The following is a 19,952-nucleotide window of genomic DNA, read 5'->3' on the forward strand; positions in this document are numbered from 1 at the left end:
TAGGAGAAATTTGGGGAGTGTTTGTCAGTGGATGTTGCTTTATTCCTGGGTGACAGATGATGATGATGGTTTTTTCTGGCTGTACCTGTGAAGACTGAAACTTAATAGATTTACACAGTCAACAGTACAACACCCCATTACCTGAGTTAGGCATGGGACTCGCATTTTTTTTCCTATATATGTGTGTGTGTGTGTGTGTGTGTGTACGTGTGTGTGTGTGTGTGTAAAAAGTAATTAACAAAATTGAATGTAACACCTTCATAAAAGAACAAAATAAAAAGCACAGAACGTTTTGGGCTCAAAGCTCTCCTTCAGCCAACAACAACAAAAAAACCCCAATGAAAACATAATTTGATGTAAGTTTTTTAGAGGGGAGATATATTGAGGTCCAAGATGTGATTTGAATGAGCTGTTTAAATATTATTTTTTTCAAACATAGTTTATCATCCTTCTTTCTCGCCTAGATCAACACAATATGGAGCTGGATCCCCAAACGGCTGACCTTGAAGACTCCGACCTTGCTGTACACGTCAGACGAACACGGCATCACTCTTAGAACTTTGTTTGGAAAATCTGAGTTTGCAGAACAAACCCTGCTGGTTATCAAAACGGACAAAGACGAGGTACGTAATCGATAAATCATTTGAAATTGCAGGTGATCTTTTATAGAGGACAATATTCTCTAAAATGTGCTCAAAATGGTTTACAAAGGGTCCCAAGCCAACAGCAGCACTAAATATGTTGGACGAGATATGACGTCTGAAATGTGATATTACAATCTTTTACTTTTCGACAGAGACAATGTTGTCAACGGCCAGGTGCTCATTTTCTATCTGAGTTTGTTGAAAGAATGAGTAAAAAGAGCCTTTTCCAAGGACTCAACTATGCAATGCCCGTGGTAGGGTTATATTATGTCAGGGCTACAACCACCACCACCACATCATCACTACCACTACTAGTATAACCACCACCACATCATTATCACAACCACTAAAACTACTACAACCACCACCACCACATCATCACTACCACTACTACTATAACCACCACCACCACCACATCATCATTACCACTACTACAACAACCACCACCACCACATCATCATTACCACTACTACTACAACCACCACCACATCATTATCACAACCACTAAAACTACTACAACCACCACCACATCATCATCACTACCACTACTACACAACCACCACCATCACCACATCATCATTGCTACTACGACTTCTACAAAAACCACTATCACATCATCATCATCATCATCACTATCACTACTACTACAACCACCACATCGTCATCATCACTTACTACCACTACTACTACAACAACCACTATCACTTCATCATCATCACTACCACTACTACTACAACCACCACTATCACTTCATCATCATCACTACCACTACTACTACAACAACCACTATCACTTCATCTTCATCACTACCACTACTACTACAACCACCACATCGTCATCATCACTTACTACCACTACTACTACAACAACCACTATCACTTCATCATCATCACTACCACTACTACTACAACTACTACCATTAGGTTTTGGAGCTTTGCTTCATTTGAAATAAGGAAACTTTGGGATTGTATTTGGCATTATGTTTATATAAATCATAATGTAGTTCTAATCATTATCTCATTAGAACTATACAGTATGTAAACACAGTGCCAAATACCATCCCAATTCCCTTTTCTTGTGTGTTGAAATTCCTCTTTTACCTAGGGGAATTAGGGACATAAAACCCCCGAATTGTGCAAATTAGTGATGAAAGCATGAATTTTTTATGAAAAAAAGTTTGTGCTCTAAGGTTTAAATTGTGATATAGAACCACTTTCTCATCACTCCAAGAGCTGAGATATCAGCAATTTAAATCGTGTAAAAATTCACGGTGGTGATGAAACTTGCCACCTTCACAACGACATTTTGCTTTGGTGTCAAAAGGTCACAGACTACGTCATCGGTACCGAGTACACATAATGTACCTTGTTATTTAAATCGAAATCGGAAGTATAACTTATCATTTATTCATAACATACAACTTATCAAATTCATTCATTTACCAAGAGAGTAACATAATTTTAAAAAGTATTTGTTTTAAACCAAAAGTTTAGGTATCAATTTGGTTATTTCAAATTTTCCCGGCATTGGAACGCGGAACATGAGATTGTGAAATCAAAGAAATCAAAGTTTTGGTGGTCGAATACGAATACGAGAGAAACAAAAAATAAACATGATTTTTTTTCCCTCTCATATCTTTTGTATATTCCGATAGCTTTCAAAGAGTATAATCTTTATTTTCTTAATGTCTTATTAAATTAGAATTATTTGAAAATAATAGACTCCCGCTCATGTGAAGATATCTATAAACAATACATCGCATTCTGCGGTTGCTAGTTGCGTCGTCTGCTTTCGGGTCGGCGAGGTCACGAAACGGTGTCTACTTGAACTCTGTCGCCTTTTACCCACCTCATAATAATAATAATAATAATAATAATAATAATAATAATAATAATAATAATAATAATAATAATAATATAATAAAATAATAATAATAATAATAATAATAATAATAATAATAATAATAATAATAATAATAATAATAAAATAATAATAATAATAATAATAACAATAATAATAATAATAATGATGATGATGATGATGATGATGATTATGATAATAATGATATAATAATAATAATATAATAATAATAATAATAATAATAATAATAATAATAATAATAATAATAATAATAATAATAATAATAATAAATATATAATAATAATAATCATCATCATCATCATCATCATCATCATTAGCAGCATACCGAGCACCTAGATATCGCTTAAGCATCAATGTTTATGTGTCACACTAATTCAATACAGATATGTAATAATATGGTTCAAATCAAATATCAGGTTGAAATGTCCGTATCATCATCCTCTTTAACATGACCACCATGAACCGCCTCAACCCCATCACCAACAATCCCGTGATAAAGTAACTTAACCCATTAAATCATGGCGTTGACAATGTACTAAATCTTGTACTAACTACTAACAATTATATAATGGCAAATTGCAGTATTGGGGTGGATTGGTCAAAATGATTAATTTGTCAAGAGGTAAAAATAAAATAAAATTAGAATGCCCACCTCTGTCAAAGCGGAAATCTTGTGGTTTAATGGTACGTGACTTTGGTAGCGTAGCGTTCTACCAGCTATGGTGTTAAGACTTTTAACGGATTAGCAAATGATAGTGACAAGCTAGATTTGTCTGTTGAAGACCGCTCTGAGGATACACTGGAGGTCCTGAAGCAAAATGATACCAAATGGCACAAATTTTGTCGCTCTTGATATACGGCCACAAAAAATCAGAAGGCTCGTTGTGAAAAATGAGAAATCACAAGAAAACTTGTCAAATTATCCCGATCTAAACAATCTCTCATCATCCCACTGTCAAAGGAGGCAGAATATGCGTTTTCCCTCAGATGACGTTATCACAAGAAATAGGACACATTGTATGCTTTGCAACAATAAGATGAAGCTTCCCTCCATTCAATAACGACAAAAGACATGAACGAAAATATCTGCGTGGCTGCAGAAATTATAAACGATGTCCAGATTCTCTCCATATTCTCAAAAAGCGATTTGATTGCGCAGGAAGTTCATTTTCAGAAGATTTGTCATGTCCGTTTTATGAACATAAAAAATGCTGAATATTACCAAAACAAACAAAGTTCTAGTTTTGCTGTTGCTGAAATTGTTTCTTCTTCTTCCTCTACCTCTTCAAGCAGAAACTTCCCGTGGAAGGCTCAGCAGCAGCTTACCCAATTGTTTTACTGGGAGTTATCCAAATTGTTCTTAAGTCGTATAGTTGAGGGCAGAAACGACTGAAGATGGTAGTCCACTCTAGATTGTGGCAACATAAATTTGCCAGGTTTCCTCTTGTTCTGTTGGAGACCGTGTAATGACACCTGACCTGACCTTTGTAAAATACATTTAGTTTATTCTTCTCTCTCCTTTCCTTCAATGGTTCCAAATGGGGTGTCATATATGACTTTGATTTGTTTGAGGATTTTGTTGAACGAATTTTATAGCTTTTTTTTGGATTGATTCTATTTACCTAATTTCGGAGGTATGATCGGGATCCCATACCTTACCGCTTTACTCGAGTGTTGGTCTAACATAAACTTTATAGCATTTCTCTTTTATGGTTACTTTGTAGCCGAAAGGTTTCTTCTCAAGAATCCCAGGGTGGAGTTTGCCTTCTTGCATATGTTTGCAATGTGGTCTTTCCAGGTCAGGCGATTGTTTATCGTTACTCCGAGATATTTTGCTTTGGTGACTTCTTATAGTGAGTTGTGGTGTATTGTGTATTATCTTCCTTTTGTTGGTAATTTTCTGGAACCAAGGTCCCGATGAAGAATTTCTGAATCTTTCTTATGCCTTATTGGTCTGTACAAAGGCTGTCATCCGCAAATAGTCTCAGTTGAGTTCCTAGCGACAATCTTTCAGGCAAATCATTGATGTAGATAAGGAACAAGAGGGGACCCAGTACGGTACCTAGGGACACACCTGTAGTACTGGAGCTGAGTCTGACATTGCTCTTTCAGTTGTTTACGATTAGTGAGAAAATCCATTATCCAGTCGTGTGTGTTACTCATGATTCCATATCTCCGCAGTTTAATAGCCAGAGTATGGTAAATGACTTTATCAAATGATTTACTAAAGTCTTATAATATAGCATCTGACTGGAGTTGTTTTATTCATGTTTTCTGTTAGGTTGTTGAAAGTTGTTATTCGTTGTGTTTCACAAAAGCGCTCCTTTCTGGAGTCATGCTATATATAAAACATTCAAGTATAGAACAGAGCAAAGAGAGAGAGAGAGAGAGAGAGAGAGAGAGAGAGAGAGAGAGAGAGAGAGAGAAGAGAGAGAGAGAAAGCAGAAACTTCCTGTGGAAGGCTCAGCAGCAGCTTACCCAATTGTTTTACTGGGAGTTATCCAAATTGTTCTTAAGTCGTATAGTTGAGGGCAGAAACGACTGAAGATGGTAGTCCACTCTAGATTGTGGCAACATAAATTTGCCAGGTTTCCTCTTGTTCTGTTGGAGACCGTGTAATGACACCTGACCTGACCTTTGTAAAATACATTTAGTTTATTCTTCTCTCTCCTTTCCTTCAATGGTTCCAAATGGGGTGTCATATATGACTTTGATTTGTTTGAGGATTTTGTTGAACGAATTTTATAGCTTTTTTTTGGATTGATTCTATTTACCTAATTTCGGAGGTATGATCGGGATCCCATACCTTACCGCTTTACTCGAGTGTTGGTCTAACATAAACTTTATAGCATTTCTCTTTTATGGTTACTTTGTAGCCGAAAGGTTTCTTCTCAAGAATCCCAGGGTGGAGTTTGCCTTCTTGCATATGTTTGCAATGTGGTCTTTCCAGGTCAGGCGATTGTTTATCGTTACTCCGAGATATTTTGCTTTGGTGACTTCTTATAGTGAGTTGTGGTGTATTGTGTATTATCTTCCTTTTGTTGGTAATTTTCTGGAACCAAGGTCCCGATGAAGAATTTCTGAATCTTTCTTATGCCTTATTGGTCTGTACAAAAGGCTGTCATCCGCAAATAGTCTCAGTTGAGTTCCTAGCGACAATCTTTCAGGCAAATCATTGATGTAGATAAGGAACAAGAGGGGACCCAGTACGGTACCTAGGGACACACCTGTAGTACTGGAGCTGAGTCTGACATTGCTCTTTCAGTTGTTTACGATTAGTGAGAAAATCCATTATCCAGTCGTGTGTGTTACTCATGATTCCATATCTCCGCAGTTTAATAGCCAGAGTATGGTAAATGACTTTATCAAATGATTTACTAAAGTCTTATAATATAGCATCTGACTGGAGTTGTTTTATTCATGTTTTCTGTTAGGTTGTTGAAAGTTGTTATTCGTTGTGTTTCACAAAAGCGCTCCTTTCTGGAGTCACGCTATATATAAATCATTCAAGTATAGAACAGAGCAAAGAGAGAGAGAGAGAGAGAGAGAGAGAGAGAGAGAGAGAGAGAGAGAGAGAGAGAGAGAGAAAGCAGAAACTTCCTGTGGAAGGCTCAGCAGCAGCTTACCCAATTGTTTTACTGGGAGTTATCCAAATTGTTCTTAAGTCGTATAGTTGAGGGCAGAAACGACTGAAGATGGTAGTCCACTCTAGATTGTGGCAACATAAATTTGCCAGGTTTCCTCTTGTTCTGTTGGAGACCGTGTAATGACACCTGACCTGACCTTTGTAAAATACATTTAGTTTATTCTTCTCTCTCCTTTCCTTCAATGGTTCCAAATGGGGTGTCATATATGACTTTGATTTGTTTGAGGATTTTGTTGAACGAATTTTATAGCTTTTTTTTGGATTGATTCTATTTACCTAATTTCGGAGGTATGATCGGGATCCCATACCTTACCGCTTTACTCGAGTGTTGGTCTAACATAAACTTTATAGCATTTCTCTTTTATGGTTACTTTGTAGCCGAAAGGTTTCTTCTCAAGAATCCCAGGTGGAGTTTGCCTTCTTGCATATGTTTGCAATGTGGTCTTTCCAGGTCAGGCGATTGTTTATCGTTACTCCGAGATATTTTGCTTTGGTGACTTCTTATAGTGAGTTGTGGTGTATTGTGTATTATCTTCCTTTTGTTGGTAATTTTCTGGAACCAAGGTCCCGATGAAGAATTTCTGAATCTTTCTTATGCCTTATTGGTCTGTACAAAAGGCTGTCATCCGCAAATAGTCTCAGTTGAGTTCCTAGCGACAATCTTTCAGGCAAATCATTGATGTAGATAAGGAACAAGAGGGGACCCAGTACGGTACCTAGGGACACACCTGTAGTACTGGAGCTGAGTCTGACATTGCTCTTTCAGTTGTTTACGATTAGTGAGAAAATCCATTATCCAGTCGTGTGTTTACTCATGATTCCATATCTCCGCAGTTTAATAGCCAGAGTATGGTAAATGACTTTATCAAATGTTTACTAAAGTCTTATAATTAGCATCTGATTGGAGTTGTTTTATTCATGTTTTCTGTTAGGTTGTTGAAAGTTGTTATTGTTGTGTTTCACAAAGCGCTCCTTTCTGGACATGCTATATATAAAAACATTCAAGTAAGAACGAGCAAAGAGAGAGAGAGAGAGAGAGAGAGAGAGAGAGAGAGAGAGAGAGAGAGAGAGAGAGAGAGAGCATAAATTACCTGGATAATCAAGTGCATAGCAAGAGCCGAATGGTTTATCATGGAGTTACCAAAGTTCAAGGAACAGCTCAGGGTACCAGCAAACCAGAAGGAAGATGTGTAGCCTTCAATAAGCAACTTGTAATTTCTTGAACCAGCTTCCATGTAAAGTGACAACGAGGTATGCTACCTGCGCCTTTAAAAAATTCAAAAAGTATGTTAAACTACTAACGCTGTCTGTTAATTCTCAAGCCCAGAAATATGTTCACAGACTTTGTCTAATAATATGATTTGTTGACGAATTTAATACTTAATATTTTAATGATACTCCAATTAATCTTTATTTCGGAAATCAATATCGAATCACCATAACCTTACCCACTATCACCAGTCCGACACACATATAACTATAGCATTCTCTTTTATGTTCTTTGTCATCGATAATTCTCTCAAAATCACCAGGTGGAGTTGCCTCTCGCCATGTTACGCAATGCAGTCTTTCCAGTCTAGCGTCATCTACCTTTATACTCTATCATCCTATATCTTTGTACTCATCATCATCATATATCTATTGCATGTCATATCATCTCACTTCGCTTTAATTATCAACCAAGGCCATCAAAATATCTCAACATCATCCTGATGTCTTACAAAAGGCTGCTCATCCCAATATCTCATTATATCCATCGACAAATCCACCACGCACCATCACTTCATAAGAATCACCATAGACCAACTATCCTCACAACCCTCACTCATATTATCACCATACTTGCCATCTCTTTCATCGATTGTACGACTCAAACAAACCAATAATCATACGTCACTTCTCTCATGTTCCACTCCCCTTTCAGTTCCAGATAATGGTAAATGATTTACCAAATGATTCTAATCCTATAGACATTACAATTGATATTATTTTAATGCAAAATATTAATCCTTTAGACGTGCTAAATTTATCATTTGTTTCGACCGAATTGTCCTACAATATTTCATGATTACTACCCTTTATATTTAAATAGCTAATAAGGAGAAATTCGAATCATTAAGTCAGTTAAGAAGGAGATCTCAAGGGATCTAAAGAAAGAAATAGAGGTCTCAAGTTCCGATTACCAAATTGTGCTTTCAATCAGAATTGTGAATATTTGCCTAATTCCCTATCTATTTCAGCCAATATTCCGAGTGAGATCGCGAAATTCCTTGGAGCCAACTTAAAGAGCGTTTTACCCTTTAATAGAAACATTAGGTATTATTAAAAAATCATAAAAAATAAAACGAGGTAATGGGCTTATCATGCGCCGTTAAAATAATTCAAAGAGATCGGAATAAACTAGAACAGGCTGCTGTTGAATTCTCTCAAGCCCCCCAACAAAAATGTGTTCCACAGACATTTGTCTAATAAATATGATTTTTGTTGGATCCTAATCATCTAAAAATGTTAATATACGTCACCAAGAAAGTCTTTCATTTTCGAAATCAATAGTTACCAACATCACCATAATCACTACTACTATCACCACCACCACCACCACCACCTCATCATCACCATACTCATCATCATCATCATTATCATCATCGTCATCATCATCATCATCAACATCATCATCATCAACATCATCGTCACCATCACCGCTACCACGATCACTACCACCTCATCATCATCCCCACCACCATTATCAATACTACTATCTCCATAATCACCTCATCATCATCATCATCATCATCATCATCATCATCATCATCATCATCATCATCATCACTACCACTACCATCACCACCACCACAACATCATCATCAACATCATCCTGATCATCATCGTCTCCGTCATCATCATCTCCATCATCATCATCATCATCACTACCAAAATCACCACCACCACCACCACCACCTCATCAACATCATCACCATCATCACAACTATTATCACCACAATCACCTCATCATCATCATTATCACCAACATCACTTCCATCATCATCTTCACCACGATGACGACCAACACAACACAAGTAAAACTAATACCAGCACCATCTCCTCCTCTCCCACTACCCCCCTTCCAGTTCTCATAATAAAGCTATACTACCGGCCCATACGGTCCTATATCACATATAGGCACATTGTTAACAATGATAATTATTTAAGCCAAAATAATTAATCACTTACACGGGCTAAAAATAATATATTTTTAAAGCGCCGAATTGTCAACAAATATTTCATGGATTACGTCCCTTTGTTTTAATATAGCTCATATAGGCGGATTTTCATCTCCCTATTTTACTCTGTTAGAGGAATTTCTCAATGTGGTTCTATATCAACATCGATTAATAGTGGTCTCAAGTTACTTTGTACCAAATTTGGTGCTTTCATCACTAATTTGCACAATTTTACCCTAATTCCCCTAGCTATTTCAGCAATTCCTCCGAGTGGTGTCTGAAATTCTTGTGAGCCAAGTTTAAATTGGCGTCACTGTACAATAATGAATAATAATAATAATAATAATATAATAATAATAATAAAATAAATATATAATAATAATATAATAATAATAATAATAATATAATAAATAATAATATAATAATAATAATATAATAATAATAATAATAATAATAATAATAATAATAATAATAATAATATAAATAATAATAATAATAATAATAATAATAAAATAATATAATGATAATGATAATGATAATGATAATAATAATAATATTATAATAATAATAATAATAATAATAATAATAATAGAGGAAGAAGCAGAAGAATATGCATTTGTAGTATGCATGCATGTTCCATGAATAATTATTTGATTGAACACACACTCACACAGATCTTTGGAGCCTTTTGTTCGGCCTCTTGGAATGTGAGGAGGGAGAAGAACAAACCGAACACATCCTTCTTCGGGACAGGAGAGACGTTTGTGTTCACCATGAAACCGGCCGTCAAGAGGTACCCATGGGTGGGGGTTGATGGGTCCCCCACCGGTTGGTCCTCCGATCTCTACATGGCAGCCGATGACTCCATACTGATTGTGGGAAGTGGGTAAGACATTTGTAGTATTCTTTTCTTGGTGGAGTGTCATCCGTGCGTATATTATGATGATAATGATAATAATAATTACTATAATACTGATAATGATATTAATAGTGATGATTATAAAAGTATTAACAGTATTAATAATAATAATAATAATGATGATGATAATAATAATAATGGTAATAATAATAAGAAGAATAAGAATAATAATAACAATATGATAATATCAATGATTATGAATATGATAATAAGAATAATGATGATGATAATAATAATAATGATGATAATAATAATAATCATAATCATAATAATAATCATAATCATAATCATAATAATAATAATAATATGTTTACAAATATATGAAGAACACAGAGATCAATAATACATGTGTAGTTGGTTTTAAGATAATGCTTAGTCAGCTGGTTTGTATTGGAAGAATAAGATGTTAAATGAAAGAAGTTGAGAATGGTTCAGATTTTGAATTTGAGTGTTTGGGGGTCTCAAAAAAATCTCGATGACCTGGGATCGATCTCAAGTCCCTTTGCATGTGGAGTGGGTGCTTTATCAACTTAGCTATCGGTACCCTTGAAATGATTTTTTAAGAAAAGATGAACTTTATGAATCCAAAACAGGAAATTACATTGTGTGTTTTTCATGGCTCAAGGTCAAAGATAAGATATTTAGCAGGCTAGATGAATATACGACATAACAACAACAATGTATCATGAAGTAGTTGGCATTTCGGACTAAAGGCCAGAGATATGGCCTATCTCAATTTATCAAATTAATATATAAAGTGTTGCTATTGGTTCCTGGTTGTATATTTTTACATTTTTGTGCATTTGGATATATTATATATGTATACATTGTCGCCATATATTCTCAACTTTGTGTTTATACATTTTCATGCATACCACGTCTGTAAATGAATTTCCATTTTTTTTGGATGAATAAAGTATACTATTATTATTATTATTGTTATTATTATTATTATTATTATTATTATTACTATTATTATTATTATTATTATTATTATATGCCGCAGAAAACATTCAGGTCATTCATTTTCACACTTGCTCTTATATTTTCGTCCCCCCTTATGCTTTAAATCTTGCATTTTTTTCCAATTTGTCTGTGCAGGAATGGGGAGGCCATCCAACTGGATGCCATGATGAATCGATGTCGATCCACGCGCTGCGACACGTTCAACAATGACCCGCTCTGTTCACAGGAAGACTTTTGGTAAGATCTGTACTGCTGTGCTATCAAAAATGTTTAAAACCCACAAAAAAAATTTGTGTTTAAAATTTTGGCCAAAAAACTCATCCTTCAAATATTCATTCATCAATGAAAATGACCCTCAAATAGACTGAAGTCTGGTGTAAACATTGTAAGTAACGTCATGATTACAATCTCACAAGGACTCATCAACCACTCTGCTGCACTCTGAAAAAAACAAAAAAAAAACAACCAAACACATTTTGAAAATTTTGGCCAGAAAACTCATCCTTCACTCGAAGTCCCAGGTTTGAGAGTTCTTACTTGACCAGATGAGGGTCATTTTAATAGATCATTATTAGAAAGACGAGTTTTCTGAACAAAGATTTAAATACGTGATTTGATTATAATTAATTTTCATCCTTTTTACGGATGCTGATATGACCTAAATTTGTCGCAAGTGCCGTAAAACCCATAAAAACAAACAAAAAGCATAGACGAGGCTGTACCAAAAAGGTCATTTTCGTAACATTTGCCACAAAAAAACTCCCAATACAAAGTCATTTTGAAAAACCCTATGGTGAGACTTCATTCTCATCAGTTTAACCTTGGTTGGATAATGAAATTCAAACCAAATTGTGAACTCTCATTTTAAATCTATAATTTTTTGACCATCCCATTCTCTTTCTTTTTACTGGCACTGATAAGTCTTCAATGCGTTGCCATCAACGCCTTAAAATGGGTGAGACTAAGCTGCTAGAAGCTGTGGACTGTATCAAGTAACAAATAAAAATAAACATAACAGCTCAAAAAAAAACCCAACAAAATACCAAACACGGAACATTTCAGGCTTTAACCCCTTCTTCAGCCAACAGCAACAAGCAATAAAAACAAAAATACATTAGGTACTAAAAAACCAGATCGGCCACAGAAATCATCTCTTTGTCCTGTCATATTATATTATTTAGTTTTAATTATATTGTACTCTGTAAGAAGTTGAATGTATCCTTCATAGCAGAATTCTTTGCTTGTATCTGGATGGACCTTTTAGGTGCAGCTATGTGGTCTAGTTTGATCGGAAGGTCCTGGGTTCGAGCCTCGCTTGGCGCATTGTTGAGTCCTTGGAAAAGACACTTTACTCACATTCTCTCACCGTACTCGGGTGTAAAATGAGTACCTGGCCATTAACTGCGTTGTCTTTGTCCGAAAAATTGTAATATCGCCTAACAGGTGGCATGCCCCTACATGTTATTTGTTGCTGTTGACCAGGGACCCCTTGTAAAGCGCTTTGAGCACATTAAGTGGATATTGCAATATATAAAAGCTCAATTTTTTTTTTTTTTTAAATATCGACCAGTTCCCCTTTGTCTTACTTTTTCTTTGGTGCTTTTAATCTCAGATATACAGCCTTACCCCTATCACATTCCTTTTTACAGGTTCTGTAAAAATAAAATTAAAATAATGTCGCAAGTGACATGCAAAAACCGTTTTCTTTTTTATTTGGTGCTGAAATTACCTAAAAGTTTGTGAAGCACATAAAATCTAAAGATAAACAAACAAAACAATATCCTTGAAAACATAAACATTCATTTTCTGACAGGGCATTTTCTCATGCCGCCCCAAATGTCCGGAATTCACTGCCATTAGATGTAAGAAGTAAGGCATTTTCGTCTGAGGTTACATTCAAAACGTACCTAAAAATACATGTGATGAACTCTTCTTTGTCCTAACAGTATTATGTGTAGAACTGTGTGTATATATAAGTAGTCCATAATACCTGATTTGTGTCATTGTTATGTGTAGCGTGTATGATTTCATCTCTTGTCAATGTGCGCCTAGAGCTGCTGCAACGCTGGATTGATGCTATGTAAATATATTATATGTGTCAGTGCATGACATAATCCGTCGGAAGGTGAAAATTTTGGATTTGCATTTGTTTGCATTTTCTCAAAGAATATGCTCACTCGAACATTTTAATCTTTTTTGAAGTAAATCGGGTGATTTTTCATGAAGTTATTGTCTAATGTATGGGAAAGATATCCAGGAACTTTTCTCAAATTTCCTATTTTCAACTTGACTAGCTGTAAAAAAATATTTAGAAGTGAAATCAAGCTTTGATATTTCCCGAAGATGTACAAAAAGGGTTGATTTAATCATTTATGACAAGAAATCATTTTGGATAAAAATTGGCCTTCTAACTAAACTTGGCAATATCTCAGTTCAAACCTTTTCACCATCCGACTGATTATGTCATTCACTGTAACATTTTATATTATTATTATTATTATTATTATCCATGTTTGTATCCACAGTTGCAGTGTTGTACAAGTGTATGGTTGATAATGTCATTCACTGTAACATATGATATTATTATTATTATCCATGTTTGTATCCACAGTTGCAGTGTTGTACAAGTGTATGGCTTCGTGGATTGATGGCGGATGTCGTGAAATTGGATAAATGTGTGGATGGATGCATGGCTGGATAGTTGAAATGTGGAATTGTGAATGGACGGATTCAAGAATGGATTTTGTGGACAACCTCGTGGAACGGATCTGGCGCTTATTCAGGCTAGAGGCCCAGTTTGGGGAAGTGTTACGACTGATATAATGGATTCAAGACTCTTTCTCGGGCCAGATGTAATATGCTCAAGTTTTCTGTGAATGACTGTCATTATTATTATTGTATTCATCCATTGTTATTATTATTACAATTATTATTATTATTATTATTATTATTATTATTATTATTATTATTATTATTATTATTATTTTATTATTATTGTTATTATTTTTATTGTTATTATTTATTATTATTATTTATTATTATTATTATTATTATTATTATTATTATTATTTTTATTATTATTATTATTATTATTATTATTGTTATTGTTATTTATTATTATTATTATTATTATTATTATTATTATTATTATTATTATTATTATTATATTATTATTATTATCATTATTATTATTATCAATTATTATTATTATTATTATTACTACTACTACTACTACTACTACTACTACTACTACTACTACTACTACTACTACTACTACTACTACTACTACTACTACTACTACTACTACTACTATTACTTAGCTTTTAAATCTGCACCAATGGATGTCAACTGTTCTGCATTGGTGATTGATCATGGAATTGCAGAGTCAGTATAAACAGACTTAAACAGAGGTTGAACTGTTCTACTTATAGATTTTGATTGATTGATTTATTTTATTTATTTATTTATTTATTATTTATTTATTTATTTATTTATTTATTTATTTATTTATTTATTTATTTGATTATTCATACATTTAATTATTCATTATTTTTTAAACTATGAAAACAATGTTGTCTGTGTACAATGTGCTATTGGATCTGGTGGATGTTTTAGATATTAGTAAGACTGCTGTTTTCACCTGGATTCTCATTATATTGTATTCAGGGTGATAATTCTAACTAACCCCTCGTATCGTAAAATAATGCGTATCAGCAACTGGATAAAAACCTTTTTATATTCAGAGATCAGACTTGCCATTCACTGTGAAAAATTTGCCGATTTGTGAAATTTTTGGCTCCTGTTACAGATCGACATACCCATCAATTGGGGTAACTTGGCCTCAAGGGGAAACTTTGCCTTTGTGAATTTGGAACATTTTGAATCATCTCAGCTTTGTTGCCTGTATTGTATCCGTTAAAAGACTTGAATTTTTATCAAAGGAAATAATTGCCACAGAAATAAAAAATCTCTTATTGGTCCAAAATTCAAGAGGCAAAGTTACCCCAGTTGGCGGTTCATAGAAAACGATATTATAAGCCACATTACGGAGAAAGTCATAGTCTCGCATGAGTGGGAACTTTTTGATTATTTTATATTACTCTTGTCATTGATCAAATTTCAAGAGGCAAAGTTTCCCCTTTAGGCAAAGTTTCCCCTTTAGGTAAAGTTTCCCCTTTAGGCAGAGTTACCCCTTTAGGCAGAGTTACCCCTTTAGGCAGAGTTACCCCTTTAGGCAAAGTTACCCCTTTAGGCAAAATTTCCCCTTTAGGCAAAGTTTCCCCTTTAGGCAAAGTTACCCCTTTAGGCAAAGTTTCCCCTTTAGGCAAAGTTTCCCCTTTAGGCAGAGTTACCCCAGTTGACGGTATATACATAAATTTTTATTTCAGGCCAGTCGGTTCTGTACTCATCCTCATAGAGTTGGGTATACAGACTCTATGCTTGTTTAAACCTTACTTTAACCTTTTGGTTTCCTTGGTGGAACATAAGGCGCCAACAAAGTTCCTTCTTTCGTCTCTGTCCTGGGCCAGCCAGCTCAGCTCATTCCATGTCTTTCCAGTTTCTTTCATCTCCTCTTCAACTGTCCTCCCCATCCAGGTGCCTAATGGTCTGCCTCTCTTTCTCTTTCCCAGTTGGGACCATCTTAGTGCTGTGTAAGGCAGTCTGGACTTTTTCACTCGGAGAACGTGACCCAGCCATTTCCATCCTATGAACACTTCCTAAGAAAAGTTTCGTGCCAGAGCGTATTTGCAAATGCGTTTAAAGCATTATATAGTTCTGGCAAATGCAAATTAGTTATTTATATTTTAATGTTTCTTAGTATAATTTTTTTTAAATTCTCTTCTTCTGATGATGACAACTTTTTAAATATCAGCTTGGCAGATCCGATGAATCTGCGTCCTTGTAAAACAAAAACGTCTTAGAAAATGTTCTTCGGAACTGGTTATGAATTGTCAGTTAAAATTCAGGCAAGTCTTGGTTTTCCGACAACATCTCAACTATCCTTTACTTTTTTCATCTTTTTCCACTTTACATAAGCTTATGGACTTAAATCATAGGTGGCTCAAGCTCCGAGTAAAATTTTCACACAAATTTTTTGGCTGCCACTAACAGATCTGACTTGTGCGTCTTTAGATTGTCATTCATTTTAAGAACACTCCATTGATGAAATTCCCCTTCTGTTACTGATATCTAATGTGTTGTATGGCTGTGGAATGACGGTCTTACAGCCCTTCAGGTTTCATCAAATGATTATTCGGGTGAGAACAGCTGGTAGTGACATGCATAAACTTAGAGCTTTGTTGTTAATTCTAGATGTAGTAAAAATTTGCCTTTAGTTTATGGTGCTTAACGTGTTTTGACAGCATTGGTGGTTTTTAGTTGTAAATTTACATTATTCATTGTTTTAAAGGCTAATGTATTTTGAGTTAAAGATCATTGTGTTATGATGTAAAGAATTATTGAAATCCCAAAATTGATGACATTTTAAAGTCAAAAGTTCAAAGATCAAATTTCGATTTTAGGCTGTTGTCAAATTCATTGCAACAAAATTCAGTATTTTCAGTATTTCAGTATAAAGTCAATATAAACTATAAATGAACCAAATTACATGTAAAAAATGCTATGCATTTTGTCTACAATATGATGTCTACTTTTAATCTCATTAAATTTGATGTGCGCAAGTTGTCAAAATCTGAAAGATAAGAGTGAGAGAAAACTTCATTTTGTATTCTGTCTCAATAGTAATTTTTAAGAGAACAATCCTGTATTGTTACTATAATCTTTATATTATTTAATCACAAGCAAATTGATATTACTGCCCTACTCTTTAAAAAAAAACAACATATTTTTAAAGATTTCGACTCTCAAACATCGATTGATTTCAATCATCCTATCAACAACTCTCAAACACGGCGATCCACTCAAGCCAAAGTTGTTTTTTTTAATGGTTTTTTTTTCCCTGAGGAAGGCAGATTCAGCTTTATGACTCTATGGGATGACGTGACTTTGGTTTTAATCAGATGATGTCATTCCCCTGGGTTCGGTTCCCGACCCCCACCCCCACCCCTCCCCATAGTGTGGGCAAGGAGGTACTTAATTTGTCTTCTATCCCCCTGTATCTGTCTTCCAATTGTTTTCTGTCTTTGTCTTGGAATGGGATTACTTAGTTTTGTCCTGGCCCTGGCCAGAGTCCTTGGCTGGGAGGAAGACAGTTGAATGTATAGTTATAAACGTTTGAGTGTGTTCCTCTTAGTGGGGACCTGTTCTAGTGTCTGGATGAGACTTTTAGGTGATCTCAAACTAAGACTGATAGTGTGCTCTTGGAATCTACATCTGTTCCCTATTTGAACCAATTCCCCTTTGTCTTACCTTTTCTTGGGTGCTTTAATTGTAATTCTAGAACTTACTTATACTATCCCATTTTCTTCCTTTTGACTGGTACTGATACGACCTGAATGTGTTGCCAGCGCCGTAAACCCCTAAAGACCAACCAAACTGCCTACAATGCCAAATGGCCAGTTTGGTTTTTTTTTATTAAAAAAAATATATATTATGGTTTGTTTTTCATTTAATGGGTTCGGCATTAGGATAATGGATTGATGGGAACTGGCCAAAGACGAGATAACCAGACTTGATTTTATTTGTATCTTATCCATATCTTATGCTATTGGTGGGTTTGTTTGGGGTTTTTTCATTTAGGGCAAACTGCTTACTTACTAGTCCTAGATTTTCTGCCTCAAAGCAATTTCCTGCTTCATATCAATCATTCTATTCAGCATACTGTAAAAATGTAAAATGACTGCCTATCAATATAGTTCATATCCGAAAATTGACCGTAATGATAAATTATGTATAAAATTTGTATGGTGCCCAACACTGAATGAAATTACAAGGTAGCCAATCTTCAGTATATTTACGGAATTCCGTATATTCTCCAGTCACCTGTTAAACAGGGACATAATGTAAGAACATATTGTCTTTTTACTGGAGTCCAATGCCCTGAAGGAGGTCGGTTTATATGCTTGCATAAAAGCTTGCATAAAAGTTCAGTAAATTTTTGCCCCCTGAACTATCAACCCTGAAAACAAGACTCCAGGGCATTCATCAAAAAAATAAAATTTTAGAGAATGGACACGACACACCAGCTGAGATTTAAAACATTCAAAATGATATCCTGATAGCTCAGTTGGTAGAGCACTCGCTTCACAAGCAAGGAGAACCACCCAGCAGTGATTGGGTAGCTAGGTCTGTTAGATCTGGTAGAAAGTACTTTGTGATAGACTGGTGTCCTGTCCGAAAGGTAACAAGCAATTGCTATTGTCCGTTTCACACTATAGAGACCAGGATAAACTCCGGACCTACGGGTCGAACGACTCTGACGGACTAGGAGAAGAGACACTCATATTTTGCATTTATATACTTAATTGAATGGTGAGAAATTGTCACCCACCTTCTCAAAATGGTATTATGTCGGGATGAATAGAATCGGACCTCTGAAAGCGAATTTAGAATTAAAATGATAAAAGATATTTTCTTCCTTTTTACTGGCGTTGAAATGACCAAAATGTTTTGCAAGTGCCGTAAAACCATGAATAACAAAAACAAACACACCATCCTGACATAATGACCTTTTTGAGAGGATGGGTCACATATAAAGATTGTATTCGAACACTAAGAGTTCCTATGAAGCCAAAAATGCAATCTGGTCAATGCATTCATTTCTCTGAGTTCATGCTATTCAAATTTGTTTTTGTTTTTTTTCTCTTTATCCTCAAAAAATGTGATTTTCAATTTGCACCTATGAATGGCCGACAGACAGAAAGACAAACAAAAGAGACAGACAGAATGACAAATGTGTAACTATATTTAGAATTATATCAGTCGTTTTGTATTTTTTACTGCTATTTAAAATCAGATTATATATATATATATATATATATATAAAATATATATATATATATATATATATATATATATATTTATTTATTTATTTATTTATTATTCGGTTGTGTCGGACAACTTTCATGGAAGGGTGATGGAAAAACTCAGTCAAGTGCATTTTAGAATAAAAAATATTATGAAGGGGAAATTTATCTGTCGGGTCTATTCAGAGAAGACTGGAATAACCCAGGGGGTCAGCTGCTGTGCCCTGTGGCAAAGTGACTGAGAGCGAGGCGACCTGGCAAAGTGAGTGAGAGCGAGGTGACCTGGCAAAGTGAGTGAGAGCGAGGTGACCTGGCAAAGTGAGTGAGAGCGAGGTGACCTGGCAAAGTGAATGAGAGCGCGGTGACCTCAAAGCCCCGTGACAAAGTGAGTAAGAGCGAGGCGACCTCAAAGCCCCGTGGCAAAGTGAGTGAGAGCGAGGTGACCTCAAAGCCCCTCCGTGGCAAAGTGAGTGAGAGCGAGGCAACCTCAAAGCCACGTGGCAAAGTGAGTAAGAGCGAGGCGACCTCAAAGCCCCGTGGCAAAGTGAGTGAGAGCGAGGTGACCTCAAAGTCACTGGCGCTGATATGACCTTAATGTGTTGCAAGTGTCGTAAAAACCCTTAAAAACAAAACACTGACGCTGACATGACCTTAATGTGTTTAAAGTGTCGTAAAAACCCTTAAAAACAAAACACTGACGCTGACATGACCTTAATGTGTAGCAAGTGTCGTAAAAACCCTTAAAAACAA

General features: G+C 35.2%; 1 protein-coding gene across 1 annotated transcript in view; it reads left to right on the top strand.

The window, feature by feature from the left end:
* The window catches only part of LOC144980607 (GTPase-activating protein skywalker-like), a 31,828-nt gene extending 17,656 nt beyond the window's left edge, over window positions 1-14,172 (top strand). Inside the window, 4 exon segments of the mRNA XM_078928287.1 lie at window positions 465-623; window positions 10,067-10,278; window positions 11,413-11,514; window positions 13,889-14,172. Of these exon segments, the coding sequence (XP_078784413.1) occupies window positions 465-623; window positions 10,067-10,278; window positions 11,413-11,514; window positions 13,889-13,925 (510 nt within the window). The 3' untranslated portion in view covers window positions 13,926-14,172.
* The last annotated feature ends 5,780 nt before the right edge of the window (window positions 14,173-19,952 follow it).

This window comes from Berghia stephanieae, chromosome 10, assembly GCF_034508935.2.
Source record: "Berghia stephanieae isolate SIO BIC M18660-M18661 chromosome 10, UCSD_Bste_1.3, whole genome shotgun sequence".
NCBI classification, from domain to species: domain Eukaryota; kingdom Metazoa; phylum Mollusca; class Gastropoda; order Nudibranchia; family Aeolidiidae; genus Berghia; species Berghia stephanieae.